Source organism: Taudactylus pleione, unplaced genomic scaffold (assembly GCF_031769625.1).
Source record: "Taudactylus pleione unplaced genomic scaffold, aTauple2 ptg000835l, whole genome shotgun sequence".
NCBI classification, from domain to species: Eukaryota; Metazoa; Chordata; class Amphibia; order Anura; family Myobatrachidae; genus Taudactylus; species Taudactylus pleione.
The window spans coordinates 1,458,513-1,485,353 of record NW_028285237.1 but is presented as its reverse complement, the minus strand read 5'-3'; the positions used below and the strand labels follow the sequence as shown (position 1 = coordinate 1,485,353).

The following is a 26,841-nucleotide window of genomic DNA, read 5'->3' as shown; positions in this document are numbered from 1 at the left end:
GTCCAAGGAAAAAACAGAAGAGGACAGTTATGAAGGCACTTCAGAAAGAATATACATGTTCATGAATATTATTATTATTTTGCGCTTCTTTTGAAATATCAATCCAAATAGCATATTTCAAAATATTAATGGAGAACTGTCAAAATATCCCATTGTAATATGTTGTATGACATGAAATACAAATTTAAGTTTCTCAAATGAACAAGAACAAAAACATTTTATATGTATTACTTTAGTGCCATACTTTTTTTTTTGCAGTATGTCTGTCACTGTTGCTATCAGTGTCTATGGAGTTTATCAGTGAAAAAAACTTCTCAGGAACTGCAATAGTCACTTACGGCAGGTAAATCACCACACAAGTATTAATATCCTTTGTTAGCTTCAATTATGTATGTTCATTCTAGCACCCTGCACCTGTAACCACCCATGCAATTCCCCTTTCCTGCCTGGGGTGTCGCTCTCTGCATTGGTGCTTCTAGCACACTCGGGTCTGTATCTCAGCAGTTTGTTGCATGAGCTGAGTGTGCTAGAAGCACCAGAGCAAACAGATACCCTAGGAACTGCACGGGTTGTAACAGGTGCTAGAATGAACACTTACGTTTAAACAACATATTACTGTATTTTGGCTACAGTTCTCCTGTAAGCAGTACATAGGTTTACCAGTGCAGTGATCTCTGCCACAACAGCAAAGACGACTAAATTAATGTAAGAATGAGTTGGTGTAGGGCCTCTGATCTCTCCTGCTGAGAATGAACATGCTCAGGACACATTACTCTACAAATATTACTATGAATGGGAACATATTGCCTGCTTTATATTCCCATGGTGGCTCTGAATTAGCAGGTCACCTGCAGCCTTACACAAGTTAGCATGGTTTTATATATAAGAAATATGTTTATAATGAGCAATAGCTGGGACTCACTATCTGCCATCTCTCACCATGGCTGTTTCCATAGTTGCCGATGTCTGTAGTGTTATAGAGTAGCTAGGCTGGGGGAGCTATAACCTATAGCTAAAATACAGTTTTATGTGCATGAACTGGGCTTAATCATATAAGTGATCATACTTTCTCTTCCTAACCAAAAATGTGTTATATAGCATCAAGGGAGGCAAGATTCTTCATTTGAGACATGTCCTTGGCCTCTACAGTATTCTAGAATCTATAACTTTATAGCATGTTCATTTTCAGTAGGATTTTCCTCTAGATACAAAGTGCAGGTCAAAAAGCACCGTATCATGTAGCAAACAGCAAAAGAATTAACAAAAAAATATAAAAGCAGAGCCAGAGAGGACATCCAACATTTCCTGAAAAAAACTGGATATATTATAAGATGGTTGAAAGTGGTTTTGTTTATTCAGAACAAGTTTGTTTCAGAGGTAAAAGAAACTAAACAAAAACACAATGCGGCAAAAAACAAAAAAAAACCAGATACTCTGTGCGCGATTTATATCCCATATTTATATAATTTCATTTGCAGAAAGAAGAGGTCACTGTGCGGGCCCAATATTATCGGTAAACCATAGACCTGCAGACCAAATCCTGGATGACTAAGTTAACAGTGAACAAGGTGGATATAGATTTTAAATTTAAAATGTGGGGAGAAAAATATTTAAATGGTTGAAAACATTTTTTATTAAAAAAAAACGCTAAATAATAGCTGGTCACACCGTTTCCAAATACTCTGACCCAGAAGCATGCCTTTTTATTAAATCCAGGTTAAAATGTAAGTTTTTTTTAAAGGAGAAGCTTTGGTAGCCCATAGATGTAGCTATACAGGATGAAAGCTGCCTTAGTGATTTTGTGTTAGAGGCCGGATAAAACCGCTAGCTTCCTAACTTACAGCTTAGGCAATAAGATAAGAGAAATAGAAAATATTCTTATAAAATATAAATCAATGTACAGTTTAAAATCCTAACAAAACAGATCTTGTTTAAGGCAAACGGTATATGGAACTGAATCCTCTCCACCAGTTTCGCTCTCACTGTGCTCACACAGTGAACAATATATCCGCCATGTACCCCAAAGAAATCCCATTCTCCTTCAAGTTTATATCCCGTTCAGCAAGACATTTCCTCCATCTTGCCGTGAGCAATCCCAGGTATACGTGTGTAGCTTAGATATAGGTTACTGCACCTTTACTGTTTCTCTCTAGAGTAATATCTATGTAAGATGTGGGGATGTAGCCTTCCTCTCCATTCTGCCGTCTTGCTCTTGTCCAGCCGTCCCCTTTGTCTTCCTCAATAACGTACATGACATCACCTTCTTTCATAGCCAGGGTGCCTTCATTATTACCTAAATAGGAGAGTACGGTAAGGATACGTTACACACGGCCGGGAAGGAAAGTGCTCACGCCCTAGCGCAGAGAGTAGACACGGAACCTATCCACTGACCACATTAGAAAGGTTCCGCGAGGGAAAATACCTCCAGAGTGCAAATGCAGCCCTGACAGATGGCCCCCATTCTATCATTGGCAGATGTCCCTAATTTGCACAGAAATGACAGTTTTTAAAAATTTGGACATCAAATCTGAATATAAAGATGTGCTCTGACCTTGTGTATTGGTTCTGGATTCATCTCTGTGTTTTGGATCTGGGTTTAAGAGTTTTTAAAAACACCTAAAAGCATTCATTTTTGCAATTTAAAATCAGAATTCCGAAACGTGGGAAGATCAGAACTACGACTCGGATCTATCCAGATTAACAAAATTCGGGTGGTTTCATATTTCTGGAGAACCGAACCTCACATCTCTATGTGAAACCCACAAACGCCATTGGACAACAAGAAAGAAATAAAAACAAGAAAACCAAATAGAAAAAGCTGCCTATTTCATCACTAAGCCCAGAGTGCCCTCTTGTGGCAAAGAAACGTTCCTTTTTGCAAAGTAGTATGTGATCATTACTAGCCACTTATTGGTTGTCCCCAGAGAACAGCATGCATACCGTCAAATGGGTAGATGGCCTTGCAATGTCCTATGGCCGGGAGTGGGTCATCGTCATCAAATTCATCATCAAACTCCAAGTGAACATTAGTCGGAGGCTGGATCCTGCCCTCCTGGTTGGCATCGTCTGTGTAGCTTCCTTCCGGACTGATGGCAGACACAACAATGTTAAAAAGCCCAGTGATATGAATCAAAAATACTGTATACTTTTTGCTTTGGGAACTTTAACTGTTTGTATCATAGTAATCACAATGGTTTTGAAGAAATAACCAACATTTAGAATCAGCCCTTGGTATCTATGACAGCTGGACAGGCCACACAACATTCTGCATTTGCTAACCCAGCCCAAGGTCATGGCACTGCTGCCATCACTAAAATAAACTACACAGTATTGCACAAACTTGTCTTCTGTCATCTTCCCTAAGAAGTACATACCGTATTTACCTTTACAGTATTTACACTGCACCTATAGCCTACATGGGTGTGGTATATCATGTCAACATGAGAATGTTGACATGTTCATTATTTTAACCTTATTTATGTTGACATTCAGCATGAGAATGACAATGTGTTTGTTATGTAATTTTCTCCCTAATGGTGCATACACACGGTCAGATCTGTCTACCAACATGACCTCTTCCCACCAGGTACAAAATTGCTCTGCTCCTGCACTTCCCTTAATGCTCCAGCGCAACTAGATAATTTATGAGAAGAGTGATCCTACACAGGTGACTGCAATGATAAACTAAGTTGGAAGTCCATGAGCAGAGAACAGGGCGGCATGTTTAATATCCCAGCTCTAGTCTGAAAGGGAGATTCCAGTCCAGAACTGTAACTAGGCTTTTTGGTGCCCTGTGCCAAAGAACAGGGGTGCCCCCATCATCATTTTTTAAATAGAGACATAAGATAGTGCACCTGAAAAAGGGCCATGGCCTCATGGGGAAGGACCAGGGAAGAGATAGGGGAGGCCAGGAGATGCTGGGGATAAAAGAAGAGGAAGCTACAAGTGAGAATGAAAATAAACAGAAAATTGACAGGCCCAAACAGCACCCCCTGCCCTGCGGTGCCCTGTGCCACGGCACTGGTCGCACTACCCTAGTTACGGCCCTGTTCCAGTCACCTGTAATTCCCACACTGCCTGGTGTTTCTGGTGTGATTCCCATACTTCCCAACATATGGGACTGTAAATTAGGAACTCCTTGCGTGGCCCTGAGGGGAAGAAAGCACGCCCCTGTATTCATCACTCTGGAGGCATGCCCAACACTGCTGGCGATGCTGTGCTGCCCCCAGGCTCTTCACTGTACTGTATAGATTCCGTGTGCAGTGGTGAGAGGGCTCCCCAACACCCCCTGCACTCAGGAGACACTGCAGGATAGTCCCAGAAAAGCAGGACAGTTGGGAGGTATGGATTCCAGTCACTTGTAATTTCCTACACTGCCTGTGCTTCTACTGTGATTCCAGTCACCTTTAATTCCCTACACTGCCTGTGCTTCTGGTGTGATTTCAGTCACCTGTAATTCCTACACTGCCTGTGCTTCTGGTGTGATTCCAGTCACCTGTAATTCCCTACACTGCTTGTGCTTCTGGTGTGATTCCAGTCACCTGTAATTCCCTACACTGCTTGTGCTTCTGGTGTGATTCCAGTCACCTGTAATTCCCTACACTGCCTGTGCTTCTGGTGTGATTTCAGTCACCTGTAATTCCCTACACTGCCTGTGCTTCTGGTGTGATCCCAGTCACCTGTAATTCCCTACACTGCCTGTGCTTCTGGTGTGATCCCAGTCACCTGTAATTCCCTACACTGCCTGTGCTTCTGGTGTGATCCCAGTCACCTGTAATTCCCTACACTGCCTGTGCTTCTGGTGTGATCCCAGTCACCTGTAATTCCCTACACTGCCTGTGCTTCTGGTGTGATCCCAGTCACCTGTAATTCCCTACACTGCTTGTGGTTCTGGTGTGAGCACAGTCACCTGTAATTCCTACACTGCCTTTGGTGTAGGGGGGGGGGGGGATTCATACATTCAGAAATCAGTAACCCCCTCATCTCTTTGGTTTTTGGTTCTTCTTTAGATCAAAAAGGATGTTAATATGCATGTTCCCCAAATGTCTCTTTAATTCAGATAGCCACCTCTCTCTTCCTTGTGCCACTAGATGATTGGCCTCAGCGCTGTGCCTCCTCTCACTTCTCTGTAACACTTTGCCTTCCACTTCTGATAGCCAGGCCTGTACATAAAAACAAGCAGAAGATAACCATATTTTCACATATACAACAAAGCTATATATCCCTTGCATCCCACTGCTCCCAAGTGGGTGGTAGCAGTGCTATTTTATTGGTCACTCCAATATAGAAAAAGCATGTTCTATGGGTATAGTCTGTATGTGAACTTGACACGAGACACAATGTAAGGGAAAGACACCGCAGTACACCCAAAAGCAGAAATATATATGTATACAAAGTACAAACACTGTGCAGAAATGTATCTCTTATTGACAAACTCCTTTAAATCATCAACTTAATTTACTTTGCCATGGTGTAATGGTGACACGTTTGTAGATCTAACGTACGAGAGATTTGGAATGAAAGTAGTGCCTAAATGGTGGTCCCCTTCCATGGACTTATTAGCAGACACTGCCAACAACCTCTGTATTAATCGTTCAAAAGTAGGAAGCTATCAGTGGTGGTTTCTTATACAGTCTCTCTTTAAACAGTCATAACATGCATTTCTAAAATCATGATTGCCTTGGATAGGTTTAGGCATAAAGAAGGGAGTGGTTCCATTTTAGGATCATCCATTACTACTCAGATGTTCAACAACCCCAAAAAAAAAGCACTCTTATTTGTGCACAAACTATATTCACTATTACAGTACCTTTACGAGGTGAAAATTAACTGATACTTTAGGACTAATATGATTATAAAATGTTATGCAGTAAATATATACACACACTATATATATATATATATATATATATATATATATATATATATATATATATATATATATATATACATACATACACATATATATACATACATACGCGAAAGTTTCTTGATAATACAAGGTCCTGACTAAAGTATGCCGTAATACGGAAACATTGGAACTTGAAGCTGAGAGAGAAAGGCTTAGATACAATGTATGTGCAACATTTTGTAGTGACCTCATTTTTATGAATTTCCATCCGGAGCCTTTCAATGTTACTCATCGTTTCTGCTATTTTTGGTTGCAAGCTGCTGGGGTCTCCCATCTGTGGATTCTTCTCATAGACATCTTTCATTTTATTCAGGGCCTCTCTATGGTAAGACAAAATGGACATATCAGTAAAGATGGTTTCTTCTTGTGTCCTGTAAAGCTTGCATTGGGAAAACCATTAACATCGGAAACAGATTTGAACGAAAATTCAACCACACATTTTATTTAAGCTTTTACTAGCTGGGATACCCGGCGTTGACATCTGCAGCCTTAATTTTTTACATTGCAGACCAACATTGAAAACCATGGCATATGAAAATGTGCTTGGAGGAAATTAGTAATTGTCAGTGCAGGTGCAGTGTAACAGTTGATCTTCTGCCTGCCCTCCACTGGTACATATCAGCATGTGCCTTCAGATCAGTGTAGTTTTAGGCACTGGAAGACATCCTGAGCAGACTTGCTTAAACAAAAATTTCAAATTAGAGAATCCACAGCCTACTTGGCGGGTACCATGTAGACCTCCATGGCCCTGACAAACTTCAAAAAAATCCAAAACCGAATCCTGGTCACACTACACCACCATGCCAAATTTGGTGGAGCTAGGTACAAATTTCTGGCATTGCATAAACGGCAAACAGACATACATACTTTCTTGCTTATTATATAGATATAATTTTTTTTCTTTATTTGTTCGAGTCTGTTGAGTTCGGATTTTATATATGTACATACATTTGCTGATCACATGCAGTCCTAATTGGCAACATTTACTAGGTTTCTTCAAGGTTCTAATTTTTTCAGTCTTGCATTTACTTTATTAATTTACACTTAACTTAAATAGCAAAACAAACTTATTAAAAAACTAAACAAAATGTTGAAATGTGTGAAGATTATTGCAAAACATTTGCTAACTGACAACAGTGCACTATAATAACTAACATGTACATGATTCTGCCATTTGTTTAAAGTATTCAGCTTATTTGTAATGGTCGGATTTCTTAGTAAATGCACACGTTTAAATAATGTGAGGGGACCGAGCTTCTCTACCTGGGCCGGGTTGGGTACGGGATGCCGGCTCTCAGGATCTTGGCGGTCAGAATCCAGACATGGTTAGGATACCGACACCTGTTGGTCCGTATCCTTTTTTATTTTATAGCGCTTCCCAGCAAAGCTAATGTGAATTGTGTAAAACACAAAAATACTGTGATCCGTGAGCGTTAATGCAGCAATTAAACTTTTGTACAGTCATTAAAAAAAAAACATGTTAACAAAAGTTAAATAGGAGAGAATGCAACTGAAGCCGCATTACGAAGCCAGTGAATTGCTATCAGAGTCCCATTTCAACGGCAGTAGATTGCGGAGCTGAAGTCGTTGCTAATGTCCCTGAATAGTCACAGAACAATAGAAAAAGCAAAATAAAATGAAACAATTATACTAAAAAATCAGGACTCTTGGGGTTTTGCTATATAACCTCAATGTTCTACAGAAACCTGTGAGATCATACACAGTCTTTAAACCTCTATATATACCGCTATAGCAGCTGTAGTCCCTTGGTAATGAAACTTAAGAAGTTAGAAATATGAAAGACACAAGGTCACCTACTTTTGATCAGTTTCCTTCTGAAGCTCACGACTTAGCTCATCAATTCTTTGCTGCAGTTTCTTACGTCTTTGCTCTGGGGGAAGGTGACTAAAGTCTTCTAAAGCCGGTCCCTGTGTGGGGGAGAGAACAAATGAACCAGAGGAATTCTAAAGTGATGCCAGATAGAGGCACACTGAATGGAACTGCAAACAAAACACACGTCTAATCAGTAGTACACACACTGACCCAATGCTGGTACCATAGAGGCTGTACACTTACAAGCCTGGGACAATGCACGCACAAAAAGACTGAACTAATTCATTATGTTGGATGTATAATTATTGTACAAAGAGAAGAATGCTCAACAGTCACAATATTGAGCACCACATTAGGATCTATTGGCCTGATAAAAGCTTACATCTGGTAATATTCGACTGCAATCACACAATAACATGGTTTTCTGCATGTAATGGGTGAATCTGCTTATGACAGCTACATAAAAAATCCAGAATTATACAGAGCATCAGCTGGCCTTGAAGAACCACGGAGATTCAGCAGCAAAAACATGGATAATGGGATTCGGCCAAGACACATAAAAATGACAAATGCGCCTGATGTGTGAGGTCATGACTTCGTTGTTCTAATGACTGGGGCAAGTCCTTATTTTTCCCAAGCAGATTCAATATGCGGACAGCATCCAATCACAGCATGTCTAGTATAACTGTCAAGGATACGTGACCCCCAACTTTGGATATGCGCTGTTAAACTTAAAACACTTAATTTTAATTAAACCGCACAAGTTCTGACAGCACATATTAAAAAATTTGAATTATGGTAGACTTCCCTAGATAACTCCTTTTCTTCAAGGTCCATAGGGTACACAGATACAGCATGGGGATATTATGGTTTGAAGACCAGGCACCAAACAGTTAAAGCTTCTGTTCCCGGAATGCCCTGGGCCCTTCCCCATACATACCCCGCCCCTAGCCATAGGACTTCAGTTTAGTTAACAAGCCTCAAGGCAGGAAAAAAAGAGGAGAAAGAAGAACAATAGTACACGAGAAACACTCTTACATAAGATGAGGGAATCTGTGACTGAAAGAATACAACCCAATGAAGCCAGGTGCGTTAGGGTGGGTGCCCTGTGGACCCTATGGACCTTAAAGAAAATGAGTTATCTAGTTAAGTCTACCATAACTAATATTCTTCTTAGGGGTCCATAGGGATCCACAGGGATACCATGGGGATGTCCTAAAGCAGTTCCCCTAGGGTGGGAGACGCTCCTGAGCAGAATCTTCTTCTGGAACCATACTGATGGTGCAGAAACGTGCACTCTCAAAGTTGCCAGGCAGAGACCTTTGTTTAATCCCGCCTGAAGAAAAGCCAGTACCCTGGAAATCCTGAATATCTTAGGATCAAATTTCCTATGGGAACACCATTGACAAAAGGAATACCAAACTCTGTAATATAGATGCGGGCAGAGGCAGGTTTCCATTCCCTAAGCATTGTTTGAATTACAGAACTGGAAAAACCTTTTGCTCTTAGGATGGAAGATTCAAGAGCCATGTCATCAAAGCTAGATGAGGTAAGTCTGTACGTCGGCAAGGACCCTACATGCAGATCCTGCCATAGAGGAATAGGATAAGGACGGTCTATGGACAGATTCTGTATGTCGGTGAACCAATGACGTGTGGACCAAGTATTACCGTTCCGCCTTCCTGCTTGAATATTCTGAGAACTCTTTGGAGTAGAGAAATTGGAGGAAATAGATATGTCAGCTTGAAGTCCCATCTTACTGCCAGTGCACCCACAAATGCTGCGGATGGGTCTCTGAACCCGTACTTGGGGACCTTGTGGTTGTGGCGTGATGCCATGAGATCTATCTCCGGTAGACCCCATTTGTTTGCCAGGAGCTGAAACACTCCCAGATGGAAAGACACTCTCCGGCGTGTGTGTCTTGGCCGCTTAGGAAGTCTGTTTCCCAATTTAGCACTCTCGGTAGGAATATTGCGGAGATGGCCAGAAGATGACGTTCTGCCCAAATTAGAACCTTTGTCACTTCTTTCATGGCTGCATAACTTCCTGTGCCTCCCTGATGATTGAGGTAGGCCACTGTAGTCACATTGTCAGACTGGATCTAGACCAGCCTGTCCTGGAGCAGGTCCTGTGCCATGATCAGTGCTCTGTATACTGCTCGCAGTTCCAAAATGTTTATTGGCAGATGACTTTCTTGATTTGTCCATCTTCCCTAAAAGGTGTGATGACCTGTCACTGCCCTCCATCCGTGAAGGCTGGCGTCCGTGATGAGAAGCACCCAATTTGGAATCCAGAACGGGTGCCCTTTGTTTAGATAATCCTTTCTCAGCCACCACAGAAGGGAGTGATGAACCTCTGGAGTGAAAAGGATCCTCTGAGACCTTATAAGATGATGCTGTCTGTTCCACCTGGAGAGAATTTTTGTAGAGGCCTGCAATGGAACTGGGCATATTACACCATGTTGAAGGTGGATACCATGGATCCCAGGACTTGCATTGCTGAGTGAATGGATACCCTCTGATTGCGGAGCAATTTGCGCACCTGCAATTTTAGAGCTGAAAACATGTGCACTGGTAGAAAGATCCTCTGTGCCAGGGAATCCAGTAGCGCCCCCCAGATGTACCATCTGCTGTGTTGGAGAAGGGAAGCATTTCCAATTGATGATCCAGCCCTGCTCCTGTAGACAGGCAGTGGTCAGCTGGAGATAATGTTGTAAACCTCCGTAGACTGCCAGTATCAGGAGGTCGTCCAAGTATGGCAGTATCCTGACTCCTCCTGAGATGAGCAGTGATTACTGCCATAATCTTGGTAAACACCCGAGTGGCTGTGGACAGAGCAAAGGGCAATGGTAATGTTGCTGACGAACAGCAAAACTCAGAAACCCTTGGTGGAATAGAGCAATAGTTACATGCAGATATGCATCCTGTATGTCCAGGGAACCATGAAATCCCCAGGTTCCATAGCCAGCATAATTGACCTTAGGGTCTCCATACGGAACTTGGGCACATGGATGAACCTGTAGAGATTTCGGATTCAGAAAAGAGCGAGGAGACTCATTTAGCTTCTGAATCAAAAACAAATCTGAGTAATAACTCCTTCCTTGATAGCTAAAGGGATCCGGGATTATCACCCCTGAACTAAGCAGGGCATGAATGACCTTGATACGATCTAATGGGGGAGTTGTGCAAGCAACCTTCTGGGGAGTAACCCTTTAGGAAGGTATCACGTAAGAATCCCTAGTAGGGAGGAGGATTTATCACCTAATGCACTCTCCCTGTGGAATAGGGTAAAAAGACACTAGTCTTTTTGGAATCTGGAACAGTTTACCTGGAGTGTTCCATGCTTCCCCCATAAACTCAGTTTAGACTGAGGGAATGCAGCCTAAATGACCTTCTGGTGTCTGAATACAAGGTTTATTAAGTTAGGAGCCGGTACTTCATCTTCTATAATGAGGATAGAATTAACCACCCCTGCTAGAGAGGAATATCCACTTATGAATGATGCTTACGAATAAAGGTAACAATGCAATTGAAGTGAGCACCTTCACAAGTATCTTAATGAATGTGAAGTACTCAGAAAAAAAACCCAACCCCAAGAGGATGGAGAGAAAATAGTGAGTTATAATTGACAGACAGAAATTAAAGACAGTGTCAATACAGCAGCTAGCAAACAGTCACATACAATGCATATGTAATATAATTACAATCTGCTTTAAATCAACTACAGCAACGCAAAAGAATGGTAGGACATAGAGCACCGTATACCTTAAACAACGGAGAAGTATACAGTGAGACTGACCCAGACCCTCCTGAGACCACAGCTACAGGGCACACTCAGCGTGGATCGTGAGCGTCTCATATAGACGTGAAGAGTAGGCGGAGCAACCCAGACGAGTGACTGGGTCGGGTGAGGAGGTGTCGGGGGAGCGCCTACCTTCCCTAGGCTGCATTAACCAGCCGGGTACGCTTGCCTCATGGCAGCTGAAGAGTCTGCTGCCGATCCACGACGTCAGATGATAACGCTCCGGCTGGTGTAGTGAGGCGCGGACATTCCCGGGCCCAGACAGCAATCTGGTGCATCGGACACCAGAAGCAAGGACTGCCACGTGTGATTCCTCGTAAGCGAGGAATTGCCTTACCTGACATCTCCAAACATCCGCTGCAGTTCAGGTCGCAGCATTGCAGCTAGCTAAGCTCAGTTGTGACCCGCCAAAACCACCAGCACAATTACTGATGTTGTGGCCCGGCAAAGGTAGATGGAGTCGCATTATCTACATCTGAATACAGACTGAGAATACTGCCGACTCAAACATAAGAAAATAAAACATAAAACTAAAAGCTTAGGACTGCCAGAGCAGTCCCCTGTTACAAAGGTGTGTCTTGATCCTGCCGCACCAAACGAACAACTGATGTCCTATAGCTAGGGGCGGGGTACATATGGGGAAGGGCTCGGGGCATTCTGGGAGCAGAGGCTTTCACTGCTTGGTGCCTGGTCTTCCAACCATAAGATCCCATGGTATCCCTGTGGATCCCTATGGACCCTGAAGAAGAAATCAGCTACTACTAAATAAATCTTAAGCTACAAAACACTATCAGAGCTTTCTTGCAGAGCCATCTGTGGGGTATTCCCATCCATGGGAGTGCATCATTTAAGATCTGTGGAAAAATTAATTATTGGCACAACTAAGTAAAGCAGATTTTTGTACTATGTTGTACCCTGGATTCTGACTCCCATTTGTAGTGAAAGTGCTGTTACAGAGAGCCTCTAAATGGTAACCACAGACGTTAACAAATAGCATGCAATATCGTTACAGACTGGACTGGACCCCAGCCTCCTGTCCCAACATTAATCATTCAGCACCAAAACCCACCTGTATAGAAAAAGGGTATAGCATACTTTACACTGAATCTTAATGGCTTTAGTAATTAAAATAATACCATTACCACCCGCATAAAGAAATTCTGCAAAAACAATCCCAACTCGCAAGCCTGCCAAGCCATTGATATACTGGATACGGAGGCTGTACACTGGGCTATATATACACAAATAATTGCACAGTTATACGAGTAGGGCCCCACCCTGGGTTTATTTTAATATATAATTAGCATTGTCGACTCCCATCTGCCCATATTACTGTGTGCTCCTGTGTCTTTAACTATAGTCATAAGGTGTGTAGGTCAGAGTTACACAAGAAAGCAGGTTAATATTTTGCCAACTTTGCAGATAGCACCCAAAAGCTCTGAATGATTTTCGCACAAAAGCAAACAGACGCGACAAGAAAAGAGTAGCCCATGAGACACCATTACAACGTTAAGCAAAAATATTAAAAGTTAAGTGTACACTTTATAATATAACAACCTATCTGGTTTGTTTTTATACATTTGGCTTTCACAGCAAACAAAATCCACACAAGCAGACAGGACAGGTCGGTGACTCGGGCCAGGGTGCTCCAGATCTAATGACTGGGGAGAGATGGATCTTTCCTTCATGAGTGCCACAGGAGTCATAGAACGAACAGACAAGGTATCAAGCAGTGAGGGTCACTTTTGCATGATGGGACACAGACCAGCACACTATGCTTACCATCCTTAATGACCACTGAACCGTTCCCCAGCAGCAGAAAGAAATGGCAAGTTACTGAAAGATATTGCACATTTATTTTCTAAAATAGTGAAAGAAAGCCACAGTAAGGTTTATGCTGTGATCAGCCCCACACTCTCTCCTTATAACCTACATTTCCTGTATAATGCTCCACACTGGCCCCTGGGAACATTAACAGCCTATATTATTTTGATATGGGTGGAAAGGGAAAAGGAGAACATTACTAGCTCAGGAAGCTGTATCATTACATGACAAATCCAATCACAATTTAAAGTGAGAAAAGATTTTCACTAAATAAAATGTGTATGTTAACAGTTCAAAAATGCCATCTGTGTTAGTTGAAGTCAGGCATTATAACTAGATTACAGGACTTCACAACTCCTATTACAATCAGCTTTACTGGTTCTTAAAACCCACAAGTTGCATAGGAATTCCTGGTTGCATCACAACATTTACAGCCTCCCCCCCGATATGACCCCTTCCATCAGGTACAAAATGCTCTGCTCCTGGACATCCCACCTAATTTATGATTGCAGTCACCTGTGTTGAACTAATTAATTGATGTGAAAAGGCCCCCATACATCAGCAATTGCTGCAGCAATCGTGCAATTTGCAATCGATTGAAAAAGGGAAAGATTTTTATACACAATCGATTGCAAATTGCTGCAATCAATTGCTGATGTATGGGGGCCTAAAGGTGTTTCAACACAGGTGGCTGCAATCATAAATTAGGTGGGAAGTCCAGGAGCAGAGCAATTTGTACCCGATGGAAGGGGTCATGTTGGAGGGTCTGCATTTATCTCAGATGGATGGGGAAACTGGAATGCAACATAACATAATCGGCTGTGGTCGCTCCAGGATTAGATGAGAGCGTCACATGATTCACACCCTACCCAGGAGCGACCTCTATTCCAGGTGTGCCCTGCTGCTGCCCAGTGCTGTAAAACTATAGATGCACCCAGGATTTTTCTACCGCTGTATTTAAAAATACGGTATGCGGTCAATATCCCAACTGCCGCTAGCATTCCGGAGGTCAGAATTCCAACGCCGGAATCCCGAAGGTAAGTAGTGGGGTTGGGGGGAGGGTTAGGGGATAGGGTTAGGCACTAAGGAGAAAGAGTTAGGTTTAGCGCGCGGAAAGGGAGAAGTTAGGTTTAGGCACAAGGGGGGAGAGAGGGTTAGAATACTGACCAAAGTGTCGGTATTCTACCCCTGTCCGGATGCCGGCGTTGGGATTCTGAGAGCTAGGATCCCGAACACCAGCATCCCGAACCGAACCTGGAAAATACAGCAGAAGAGCTCTCAGGTCAATTTAACTAAAGGTACAGGAGAGCAAAGATTACTTTGTGGGGTTTTTCTTACATGATTTGTCTCTTTATTAGTCAAGTATACAGAAAACAATTGCTTGCACTGCCTTAAATTTTCCCCTTACTCCTCTGTTTCCAGCTAGTCTCTTAAGGTGCATACACACATCAACGATTTTTTGAACAATTAACGATATCGTTCACTTTCTGAGTTAAAACGATGAACGATTATCGTTCATGCGCGTTCACATTTGTAGTTCAGTCAGACTGATCAACTCAACAATTTTCATTAAGGGAATATGCAAAAATTATTTGTAGTTAAAAAAAAAATCGTTCATTACAGTTAGTAAATGAACGATTTTAGTAAACGATTTTCGTAAATTTTTCCAAGGGAAAAATGAACAAAAATCGTTTACTAAATTGGTTGATTTACTAAATCGTTGTGTGTGTACGCACCTTTACTGTTGAGTTCCAAGTAATTTACTGCCACATCAAGGATGCTAATTTACCACATGTAAGAGTCTTCTACTGTTATATAAAGAGCTATTAAACAAATGAAGATGGATGGGCAGTATTGCAATGCAGTGAACAGTGTATAACATAAGCATTAATCAGTTACCATGCCATGTACATAATACGAGGCTGGAAACCCTATGTAAAAGTTTGGTTATCGTGTATATCGTGACTAAGCCTGGAGTGAGAACGGATTGGCAGGGTTAGCCACATGGTACATAGGTGAGCACCAGACAGACCTGGCAGAGAAAAGGAAACAGATTGTCTCTCTGTCTGTGGGGCCAACTCATGGAGACAGGTGAATAATTATTAGTTACAGAGCCAGTTTCAGGTAGATGAAAATAATAAACTTTAGTTAGAGGCCCTTTAAGATTTCTGGAGACAATGCGCTATGCTGTGCAGAACAAAGAGAGAGGCGTGTGCATACTTTGCAGTAATACCCAAGTACAGCAAATTCCTGGAGAGTACAATGCTTTGGGATAGCTACATATACATCAGGTTGTTTGTTACTGTCACTTAAAACGTGGATATTTAAACTACATCTAATCAGCAAGTTAAACAGCACAACACACACAGCATACACATTGCATTTTGACGGCACACAGGTCCGGTTAATCAACAAGTCCCGGCTAAGCAGAACAGAGGGTCCATGCACGTCACTGCAAACACTTAAGATAAGGTGGTAAAAATATGATATTTAGAGCATTAAACCTTTTTGTCATCATATATTATAGAGAATAGAGAGAATAAGAGAATAGATGCAATAACCGTATGTAATAAGTGGCAACATTACAGGAATTTACTGTCCTGGAATTTGGAGACATTGGCCTGCATGCACGGGCGATGGACGATATAATTATCGTCCATACCTACCCGCGCATTGCAGGTCGTTGGCCACCGATGAATACACGATATGAACGATAACAATATGATCGATATCGTTATAGTTTATATCGTCCATTTTAATTGTACCGTGTGTACGCACTATTAATATCCGGTTGCACTTTCTTGTGGCTCGCCTACTGCAGACAACACTGGCATTAGGCAGCAAAAATGAAAAACTTGTTAGGGAGAAATGTATTTGTAACCAGGTTGAGTGGACGGAGGTCTAAGATTCATATCGTAGGCTTATTCATTTTAATGAAAGGATCTCTGACAGAATACTGCACTTAGATGAAACTTGTAGAAAGATTAAAAAGGCCTTTAAATAAATTAAATGTAGTTCTATACTCTGCATTGATAAGCAGTAGGGTAAAAAAACGGCCCATATTTTAGTGCTATAATTTGTTCAGAGTATCATTGTATACACCTAATAGAGAATCCGTAAATTCAGCCTGGTTATGCGGAAAGTGCATTTCCTGAAGGTCACACTCCACACTGCAGATATATATATATATATATATATTAGACTTACAGCTCTCCTTAGGCCTCTGAAAGAAGCCGTCCTGTGTCTGCATACGTTCACCTCACTCACATAATAATGCAGTAGGTCCTTGTCTGACAGGGTGCAATGAGCCCCAATGCATCCGTATGCTCCAGGTGGCGGACATGTAGGGGAACTAGTCTAACATTAGGATACAGAAATGTATACATGAGCTAAAAATGTCCCAATTTGCCATACTACAGCCTTCTGACCCCTCAAGATAAGATCAACAAACAAAATATGACACAGTAGTTGTTACTACTAAAACCAACCCAAGAGTGTCTCTCTAATCAGGTAACTGATGCAGCAATCTCAAAAAGCAGGTTATATGTAAAGTCTCCTCAAGAAGCAGGTTATATGTAAAGTCTCCTCAAGAAGCAGGTTATATGTAAAGTCGCCTCAAGAAGCAGGTTATATGTAAAGTCGCCTCAAGAAGCAGGTTATATGTAAAGTCGCAGAATCCACTCTAGTGCAGAAGTATAGCAGACGTGCTTATCTCCTCATCTTCGCACCCACACAGCTTCCAAGGAACACTATTTCCACCTCACATGATGGAATCACAATACTGTATTTCACAGAGTAAAGCAACTACGTGAAAACTACTAACACAGGTTATACAATAGGATAAACATTGTTCAAAACAGATGTTATCTTGGATATTAGCCACCTGCAGCAAATAGTTCTCTGCAGTGCTAAAAGCGATCTTAGAGAAGTGGTGGAACTCACCCCTTCCCCTCAGCACTTTAGAAAAAAAAAAAAAAAAAAAAGGGACAGCGTGCCTTGTAGGCTCGTGTTGAAAAAGGGGCACGGTCACCCAATACGGTCCCTTTTTCATGTATGACACACAGAAATGCCCCTTTTACGCAGGGCCCCCAGTAGTGGCAGTGCCCCTTTTTACGCAGGGCCCCCCAGTAGTGGCAGTGCCCCTTTTACGCTGGGCCCCCAGTAGTGGCAGGGCCCCTTTTACGCAGGGCCCCCAGTAGTGGCAGGGCCCCCAGTAGTAGTGGTGCCCCTTATGCAGTGCCCCCAGGGGTAGTGGTGCCCCTTATGCAGTGCCCCCAGGGGTAGTGGTGCCCCTTATGCAGTGCCCCCAGGGGTAGTGGTGCCCCTTATGCAGTGCCCCCAGGGGTAGTGGTGCCCCTTATGCAGTGCCCCCAGGAGTAGTGGTGCCCCTTATGCAGTGCCCCCAGGAGTGGTGCCCCTTATGCAGTGCCCCCAGGAGTGGTGCCCCTTATGCAGTGCCCCCAGGAGTGGTGCCCCTTATGCAGTGCCCCCAGGAGTGGTGCCCCTTATGCAGTGCCCCCAGGAGTGGTGCCCCTTATGCAGTGCCCCCAGGAGTGGTGCCCCTTATGCAGTAATGCCTCCTGTAGTAGTGCCCCCAATAGTACAATAGTAATACCCCTTAGTTACGGTTACCTTAAGCCCTGCTCCTGCGTCTGCTGCCTCCGGTCCGCCTGGATGCTCCTCTGAACTATAGGAGAGACGTCAGGACGTCTCTCCCATAGTGCCCGTGGGGGGGAGCAGACACTCAAGAGTGAGCGAGGGAGCCGGGTGCCCGCTGGTAACAAAATCTCAGTGGGCGCCCGGCAAATGGAGCCTCCCTGCGGCGCCAGGCTGAGGTGGGTCAGATGAGGCGGAACTGGTTCCGTCTCCAAATAGAAGTGACGGAACGCAGTTCCACCCCGTTCCGGCTCACTATATTTCCTGGTTCTCTGCTTGGACCTTATATAGTGCAAAGTTAGGTGAATGATTGGGAACAGAAGTTGAGTCTTTTTGGACAACTGGAAGCACAACCAACATCAGCAATCATCCAGACAAGGCGTAGGTTTTAGCATAGAGAACTTAATCTCTTGGGTGCAGGTGAACCAACTAGATAAAATTTTTGGGTGGAGTGATAATATACCCACCTTGGATAAGTATTACCATAGGATTGTGTTCCATATAATTTTTCTATTAGATGCACAAATGATAAACAGTCCCCATACCTGGGATAGATACCAGAGCAAGATATATATATATTTTTTTTAAGTGTTTCATGGGATGACTTCCCGTTTCATCAGAAAACATGTAGTTGGAATAGACCAGACGTGTGTGTATTCAATGGTTGAGCAAGAGCTTTTATATGGTCTGTGCAGCATGCAGATCACAGTACTAGAGCTCGAACACTGATCTAAACGGTGCATGGACCCTGTTTCAGCCTGGAGATCTGTTGACACCAACACTCTGAGACTAGGCCCACAGCACAGATACTTAATCACAGTCCTACACAAAGATCCAGGCACACAATTAGCCCATTTTAGATCTAACTGGCTTTAAATCATACTATGATTAGGCACAATACTGCAGATTCTGACATAATGCTAATTAGGTTCATATGCCAACTTGGAACTGGAGGAAAATGTAGTCAGGCGGTGGCCATTATCTCACAGTACATGCAGTCAGAAGCCAACTGCACCAGTTGTGTCCAATAGGATTCGGGTGTTCAAGAAGAGCACAGGAGGGCTGAATCTGGTCAGTGAGGTGTGGCCTAGTTATACTGAAACGGACTCCTCTACATTGTACTGGACTGGCAGAGAGTTGCTTTTACAGAAGTCTGACCAGCTGCTAAACATCCACTACAGTGTCATCTACTAAAAGATCCTAAGTAGTAAAGCAAGCAGCACCAAGTAAGACTGGATAGGTTTCATGCATTGGTGTAACTACCATAGGTGCAAGGGGAGCAGCTGCTATGGGGCCCAGAGCCAAGAGGGCCCTATCTTCCTTATCAATATTACAAGTGTTATATACATTTTTCACCGTTGGGTGGTACATGGGGGTCCGTACAAACTTTCTATGGGGCCTTCAAATACCTAGTGACGCCATTGGTTTCATGTGCCAAGTCCTCTTTCTCTCCTGTAAGAAACTATGGCCGGCATCAACCAACCAAAAAGACAAACATTGTGAAGCCCTATCCCTAGTTAGCATGTCTATGTAACGTTTTCAGTGCCCGATAATGCTGAGCAAAGCAAACATCTATTTCTAAAATACAAGAGTATGGTCTGAGAGAAGTTCTGCTTTTTGCTATAAATAATCACCAACTTCCTTAAAACTTTTGAACTGAATATCAAAAGAAAGAAGTTTCGTCTGAATCTCTTGCCGCACCAGGAATTACTTTTTTTTTTTTTTAATCTTGCCAGAAATATAAATTTTTCTTGCTTTTCTTAAGGCAATTCTGATCAGAAAGAAAAAACATTCCCAAAGAGGCTTAATAGAGTAGAATAATGTTCACTCCTCCTACAGGAAGGAAGAGACTGATTTAACCACAGTTTTATTCCCGTGTCAAATTGCCAATCTTTAAAAAGACCCAAAGCAATAATGCTTATTTACACCCATGAATAAAATGGTCACCTGAAACCTGTTGCTTTGTTAGAAAAATAAAATTAGTTTCCCGCTAAATCAAAAAAAGAAACAAACATCACTGAAAGTCATACATGGCTGTGCATGTGTTTTATTATTCATGTAATGTATGTGTGCAACACATTAAGTATACATGTAACCTGCCTCTCAACATGTAGTTTATAGGAACATAAAAAAACTCACACCCAAGAATTCTGCACCATGAGTAACCCCTCCCCCCCAATAATATTATATATACTCATATACTCTTCAGTAAATAAGTAAAATACTTTGTTCCATCATACACAGTACATGGTCATGTATGCCCAACAGAGAGTTTATGTACACTCCTTTGTGACTGTGTAGACCACCCAATGACTATACTGAAGGGCATGCTCCATGACGATTAGTTTAGCAGTGGACTCCATAAGATAGTACACACTAGTTTTCTCATGACACTTGTACCTACTATTGGTCACAATGGTGGAGCCTGGCTACTAAAGTACAATTTCACAGCCCTATTTCAGATAAAGACACGCAAGGAGGATTTCCATAATCATGCAGTGCAATAATCTAATGGCCACCAACTTTTCCACATGTTCTCATATAGATTAGCCTTAAAAACCATGACCTGTAAAGCGTATTCTGAGAAACCCTGATCTAGAAGATACCCTAATATTCTGCCCACAGCACAATTTAAGGTGATCAAAGCAGAAAAAGATTACCATCTAGTTCTACAGCCTTTAACAGAAATGGGGTTGGACAACCAGGCTATTTTCATAAAAAATGCTAACAAACCATTAATAGAGAGGGGCAGCTGTAATTAAGGGTAAACTTAGACAAATATTAACTTAAGGAGATGTGATTGTAAATTGCGAAGGGGCTGATTACATTATATTGCTGTACAAATCCAGGATAACACCGTCAAAAAGCAAAGCGCAAAACTAACAGAAAAAACACTTGCCTGTAATAAAAGAAAAATGGTATAAACACTACTAATGCAGTAGGACATTTCATGTTACATGGTCTTACCTTGGGTTTCTTTCCAAACAGCCACAGCTTGCCCTTGGCCTTGCCCATTGTTATTTTGGGGTCAATTCTCACTACTTCTGGCTTTGGAGTACTGATGGTGCCATCGGAAACGGTTCTGTAAATATGTTGACTGTAGTCTTCAAAGGGGAAATCTCCAGGGGGCTCAAATCCAGATTTAAAGCAATCCACCACAATCTGAGAGTCCTGCAGTAAGCATAGAAGGATGGAGCCTAATTAATATATAGAAACAAGTGACATTGCAATGCTCAACTTTTATCTTAGATCGAAGCAAAACACTCCACAAAGTAGCATTAATTAATGGACATGGAAACAGGACCACACAAGAGGCATACGCTGCATGCCCAAAAGTATGTGGTCATGCCTTCTAATTAGTGTTTCACCATTTCAACCACACCCATTGCTAAACCAGTACATAAAATGCATGCAGCCATGCAATCTCCATAGTCAAATATTAGCAGAATAGAAGGGTCGAACTGAAGAGCTCAGTGACCTTCACCATGGCACTGTCAACAGATGCCACCTCTCCAACAAGTCAATAATTAAAAGTTCTGCCCTGCTAGAGCGGTCTTGGTCATCTATAAGAGCGTTTTTTTTTTGTTTTGTTTTTTAAGTGGAAATGTCTAGAGTCATCAAAAGCTCATCCACAAAGTGGTAGGCCACACAAGCTCACAGAATGGGACTGTTGAATGCTGAAGCACAGTGCATAAAAATGCTCTGTCTTCTGCTATGGAGTCCCAATCTGCAAAGATAGCAAAATTACTGTTCATCAGGAGCTTCATAGATTGTGTTTTCATGGCTTAGCAACCGTGCACAAGCCTCTTGTTACCATGCGCAAGGCCAAACGTTGGACGGCGTGGTGTAACGCACACTACCATTGGACTTTGAAGAAGCTGAAACACGTGGTCTGGAGTGATTGCCAACTGTAAAGTTTGGCAGAGGAGAAGTAATGGTCTGGAACTGCTGTTTAATGGTTTAGTTCAAGGCCCTTAGCTCCAGTGAAGGGAAATCTTAAATGTTATGCTATAGCATGACTACATTCTAGAGTAGGAGTATTCAACACGCAGCTCTCCAGCTGCTGTGGAACTACACATCCCTGCTTGCCCTCCCACAGTTTTGCTGTAGTAAGGCATGTTGAATACCCCTGTTCTAGAGAATTGTGTGCTTATCGTCCTGTGGCAACAAATTGGGGAATGCACTTTCCTGTTTATGCTTCAACCCTACCTCCTAAGGGCTGGGTACACACCTAAAGATTTTCTGTCCAACCATCCAACTAGTTGATTGATTGGAATGAAAATCTGGTAACGTATGGGAGTAAATGATCAGCAATTTGCTCCTAATTGAAAAGAAAACAGATGAAAATTGTCGTCAGAGAAGTTTGAACAAATTATTTAGATCAAACATTTAAGAAACTTGTCTGACGACAATTTTCATCTCTGTTTTCTGGCACTTAGGAGCAAATTGCTGATCATTTACTCCCATACGTTACCAGATTTTCATTCCAACCAATCAACTAGTTGGATGGTTGGACAGAAAATCTTTAGGTGTGTACCCATCCTTAAAAACAAGATGGATATCCATGAGGAGACAACTTGTAAAGACCTATAAAAATGATGCCACCTTGATAAGAATAGAGGACATTTCTTACTGCGTGTGTCATTATCATGCAATGTACTATTAATGTGTAGCCACCACAAAAGCCTTTGAGTGATTAGAAGAGTAAAAATGGGCAAAAGATGCACTCACTCTGCGTTCGTCCACAGACTTCGCTGCGTGCACCATTCCTTCTAAGCATTTGGAGATAATTGGAATAACTTTCCGCTCAGCATCAGCAAAACCTTTATAACACTCGCTGAGCTTCGTAGTTCTTCTCTCATCCATTTCCTGAAGGTGCTGTGAACAGAAGGTCAAGTAAAATGTTATAGTCATTAAACTGAAAGCTATGGATTAAAAAAAAAAAAAAGTCATTTTATAATGCCACTTTGTTTAAAAGAGAAACATCAATTAAACTTTAAAAAAAATAACTGAATGACTCATGTAGTTTGCCCATTTCAGAGGATAGTGCTCCTTATAGGCACTAACAATGGGATATGGTCAGTATCCCGGCAAAGTGGATGTCGGCACTAAGAATACCAATGCTGAAATTCCGACACCAGTCAGAATCCCGGCGCTGGCATCCCGAAGATAGTTAGCGGGGTTAGGGGAGAGGGTTAGGGTAGGCACTAGTCGGAGGGTTAGGCACTAAGGTGGGAGGGTTAGGTTTAGGCACTAGGTGGGGATGTAAGGTTTACGCACCAGGGAGGGAGGGTTAGGAGAAGGGTTAGGATACCTACCGACAAGTGTTGGTATCCTAACCCTGTCGGAATGCTGGCGGTTGGATATTGACCACCGGTATCCCGTACCCAACCCCTAGCAACAGCCGGTGCTTAACTAACCATTCTGGCAAATTTTACCTTACCTAGTATACCATACGTTTTGACAGCAAAATGTTCCTGCCCAAAGTGATCCCGTTATTGTGTGAAGGAAAGAGGGCACATGGATTAAAAAAAAATTAAAAGAAAGTTTTGATTACACTGTTTGAAATGGTAAAAGTAAAAAGTTGAACCCATTTATTCCCATTAATCCATTGTAGCAGACATAGGTTAAGTCATTTCAATCTTCGCATCCCCTGCATTATCAGTAATGGTAGTTGCGTAGCAACGGTCCCTGCGGAGGCTTGGGGTCGTCGGCAGTGGTAGGGGTACGGGGACCTTAGGGAGTGTCAGGGTAGCTGAACAGCTACACAGAGGATCTACTACGCTGCTACAGGAATCGGTGAGTGCAGCTCAGGTGGCTCTATCAATGACTGCTGAATACTTCTGCAGTGAGCGGCGTCGCACCCATGACTGATGCAGTGAAAACAGCTGAATAACTGAAACCCAGTGTGGCTATTGTGTATGCAGTGTGCTGTGTGTGTTTGTGCGTCTAGTGTGCCTTCACCATTTGGCTCTTCAAACATTGCAGGTTCCTCTTCCTCCATGACACCGGCCTGGCTAGGATCTATGGCCAGTACCTGGTGCCCCCTGAGACCTCATAGTATCCCGGGGTCACAGAAGCTTTGTTGTGTACTGCAAATACAGTCTCTACCCGCTTTACCTGCAATACAATTCGTATTACTGATGCATCTTATGTGCTGTGATGCAAACACTAAGTAACCAGTTTATGATAGTGTTGGTGTTGCAGTGAGGTGTCAGTGTCTTCGCAGATCACTAAATATGTAGGGAGGAGGTGGGGGGGGGGAACCAGAAACTTTTTTAGCAGCGGGAAGCAAAATTTATAGGTAAGCCACCGAGTGTCTTCTTGTGGAACGCTGCTGTCTATTCTAAATATCAGTCGAGAAGACAACTTTTAAAGACAGCCTAGTATCAAACCTGAACTCTGCACAACTGGACCTGATGCAGAAGGAAACAGAAAAATGTGTATGCCGTCCCCTATGTTAGATACTAGTCATCTTCAGTGTGTACTAATTTATAATAAGTGCAAAAGATACACCTGGAAACAGACATATTTACAAGCCCACAGCTAAGGTGATATGCCCTTCTCCTACATGAGAAGCCTCTTCATTCATTAATACAGATGGAATGGAAAAGCATATGGCCCTGTATTGATTGGGGTGATCCAAAAGCATGCAGGATACGAGTCACCAATAGGCATACATATAACTCCACTATGAGCAAACACATGACGCATCGGCACCCCACATCTGCTCTTGTTTTCCAGCTCTCCTAACCAGAGCACGCCCCATTTAAAATCAGATCCCACCATGACGCCTGCAGCGCTTGGCATAACTAAGCCACACCCCAAGATTTTATACTTTTCATACTGTGACTATATAATGCATTGCGCAAGACTAAGATTTATAGGATTGCCCCTCCCACTGCAGCTTTAATAAGAGAGATGAAAATGGTCATTAGAAATTATGCTTTACATAGTCAGATAGGCAATGTCATAGTCCACTAAACAAATGACTTGAGGTCTCGAAGAAAACAAATCAAAACTAGAAGAAAAAAAACCACAACAGTAATATATTATATTATGGTTAGTAAAAGGGGCTGGGGAAACCACTAGTCTCCTCTTTTTGTAGTTGAATAAAACACACCAAGCATAACAAGACGACTTGGCCACACTTGACAGGTATCCGCAGTAGAACAAACAGGAAGCATATGTGGAAAGTTATTGTTCAAAACATCTCCTAATAACTAAAAAGAATGCAGCGCAATAAGACTTCTCCTCCCACAATTTGCTTGGACAGAAGTACACATTCCCTATACAATACCTAAAAAGTGACACTGACATTTGTACAAATCCATTCATTTACTAAAAAGTACACACTGTCCAGAAAATATTTATAAACGGTCCATAAAACAGAATTGCAAAAACGAACAATTCTAATTTTACAGGAACACAAGTGAATATAAACAAAAAAAGTTCCGTACCTTGTAAACTTGAGGGATAACGATGTAGAAATGTTTGTGTTGCTCTGCGTTGTAGTTCTGCAGTTGTGCTGCGTATTCATTTTTGCTCTCATCTGCCATGTGTGTGCGCAGGTTGAGCTGTTGCTTTGCCTGGAAAATTAGCAGTTATGATATAGAACCGTTTACACATGCTGGATAAAATAAAAAAAACAAAACATAAATATTGCAGCGTCACTTGCATATAGGTCACTCGAGTGCCTGGCAGCATGATAACTAAGCTACTAGTGTACAAATAGCGCAATCTTTTTTTTTGGAGGGGGGGGCCAGAAATCAGGACAGTTGGGATCACAGCTACACTAATAAAATGTTGAGCACCATTGCTCTAAGCCAGTGGTTCCCAAACTTCTTTGAACCACAGCGCCCTAGAGTATAAGCAATGTTTTCACGGAACCCCTAAGCTAAAAGATTGTTGTTGAGAAATTCAGGGAAAAAAATGTAGTAAAGTAAATTGTGCTTACCTGTCATCCTTAGGGTCAGCTATGTGATGGTGGACAGGTTTGCACTTCTGTTTGTCCACATATTTATATTACATTGACCATAAATAATTTGCTTTGGTGCTGGGACCACCAACCTGAGGAACCCCTGCTAGTGTACCGAGGCACCCCAGGGTTCCGCGGTGCACAGTTTGGGAACCACTGCTCTAAGCTATAGATCCATCAGTTAAAGACGGTACAGTGATGTTATTTTTCAGCACATGGAACAGTGGCAAGAAATTAAATCTAGGTAGAAAAGCTACAGAGATGACAACTGCAGTTCATTTGAACAGTAAAACAGAATTTGAAAAAACAATGTACATCTTCATTTTTTATTAAACATTTAAAAGGACATAGTTAGGTAGTGACTTTGAAAAACAAAACCCACACAGGTACTCTGTATGCAAGGATTTGTTAACACGTCCCAGCTGCGTTCAGAATACAAAATACGGCACAATATTCAATTGTGTAAGATAACAAATCAGGACATGATCTTTGGTCCACACCTGGATAATTCAGGACAAAAGGAGTGCATTGATCTCCTTTACTAAAAGTTTTATTAAAAAACCCCCACCACATTACCCCCCTTAACCTGACTAGGTGCTACTACAGTACATACTTAGGGCCTGATTCAGGAGCGATCGCAAATGAAACTACGTACGCAGAAAGAAAGATTGTTAGCCATTGCGCATACATATAAGCCGCACTGCACATGCGCTGCGATTACGCAAGCACAGAGAACTCCACCGCAGAGTGAGTGACAGGCCATGATCGTTTGGGGGTGGTGACGGGGGAGTGGTCGGAGAAACGCAGGTGTGTCTATTTGAACGCCGTTGCAGGGGGG

At 42.3% G+C, this 26,841-nt stretch overlaps 1 protein-coding gene across 2 annotated transcripts in view; it reads right to left on the bottom strand.

Moving 5' to 3' along the window:
- The window catches only part of FNBP1L (formin binding protein 1 like), a 165,525-nt gene that overhangs the window by 3,346 nt on the left and 135,338 nt on the right, over positions 1–26,841 (bottom strand). The window contains exons 7-14 of one of the 2 annotated variants that reach the window (XM_088458460.1): positions 25,486–25,614; positions 22,757–22,903; positions 20,993–21,196; positions 7,730–7,839; positions 6,099–6,231; positions 5,068–5,162; positions 2,941–3,086; positions 2,135–2,293 (exon numbers count right to left, since the gene is read on the bottom strand). In XM_088458460.1, the coding sequence (XP_088314586.1) occupies positions 2,135–2,293; positions 2,941–3,086; positions 5,068–5,162; positions 6,099–6,231; positions 7,730–7,839; positions 20,993–21,196; positions 22,757–22,903; positions 25,486–25,614 (1,123 nt within the window). Of the gene's footprint in view, position 1; positions 2,294–2,940; positions 3,087–5,067; positions 5,163–6,098; positions 6,232–7,729; positions 7,840–20,992; positions 21,197–22,756; positions 22,904–25,485; positions 25,615–26,841 lie in introns of those variants that run through there. The other variant, XM_088458461.1, reaches the window with a different exon arrangement.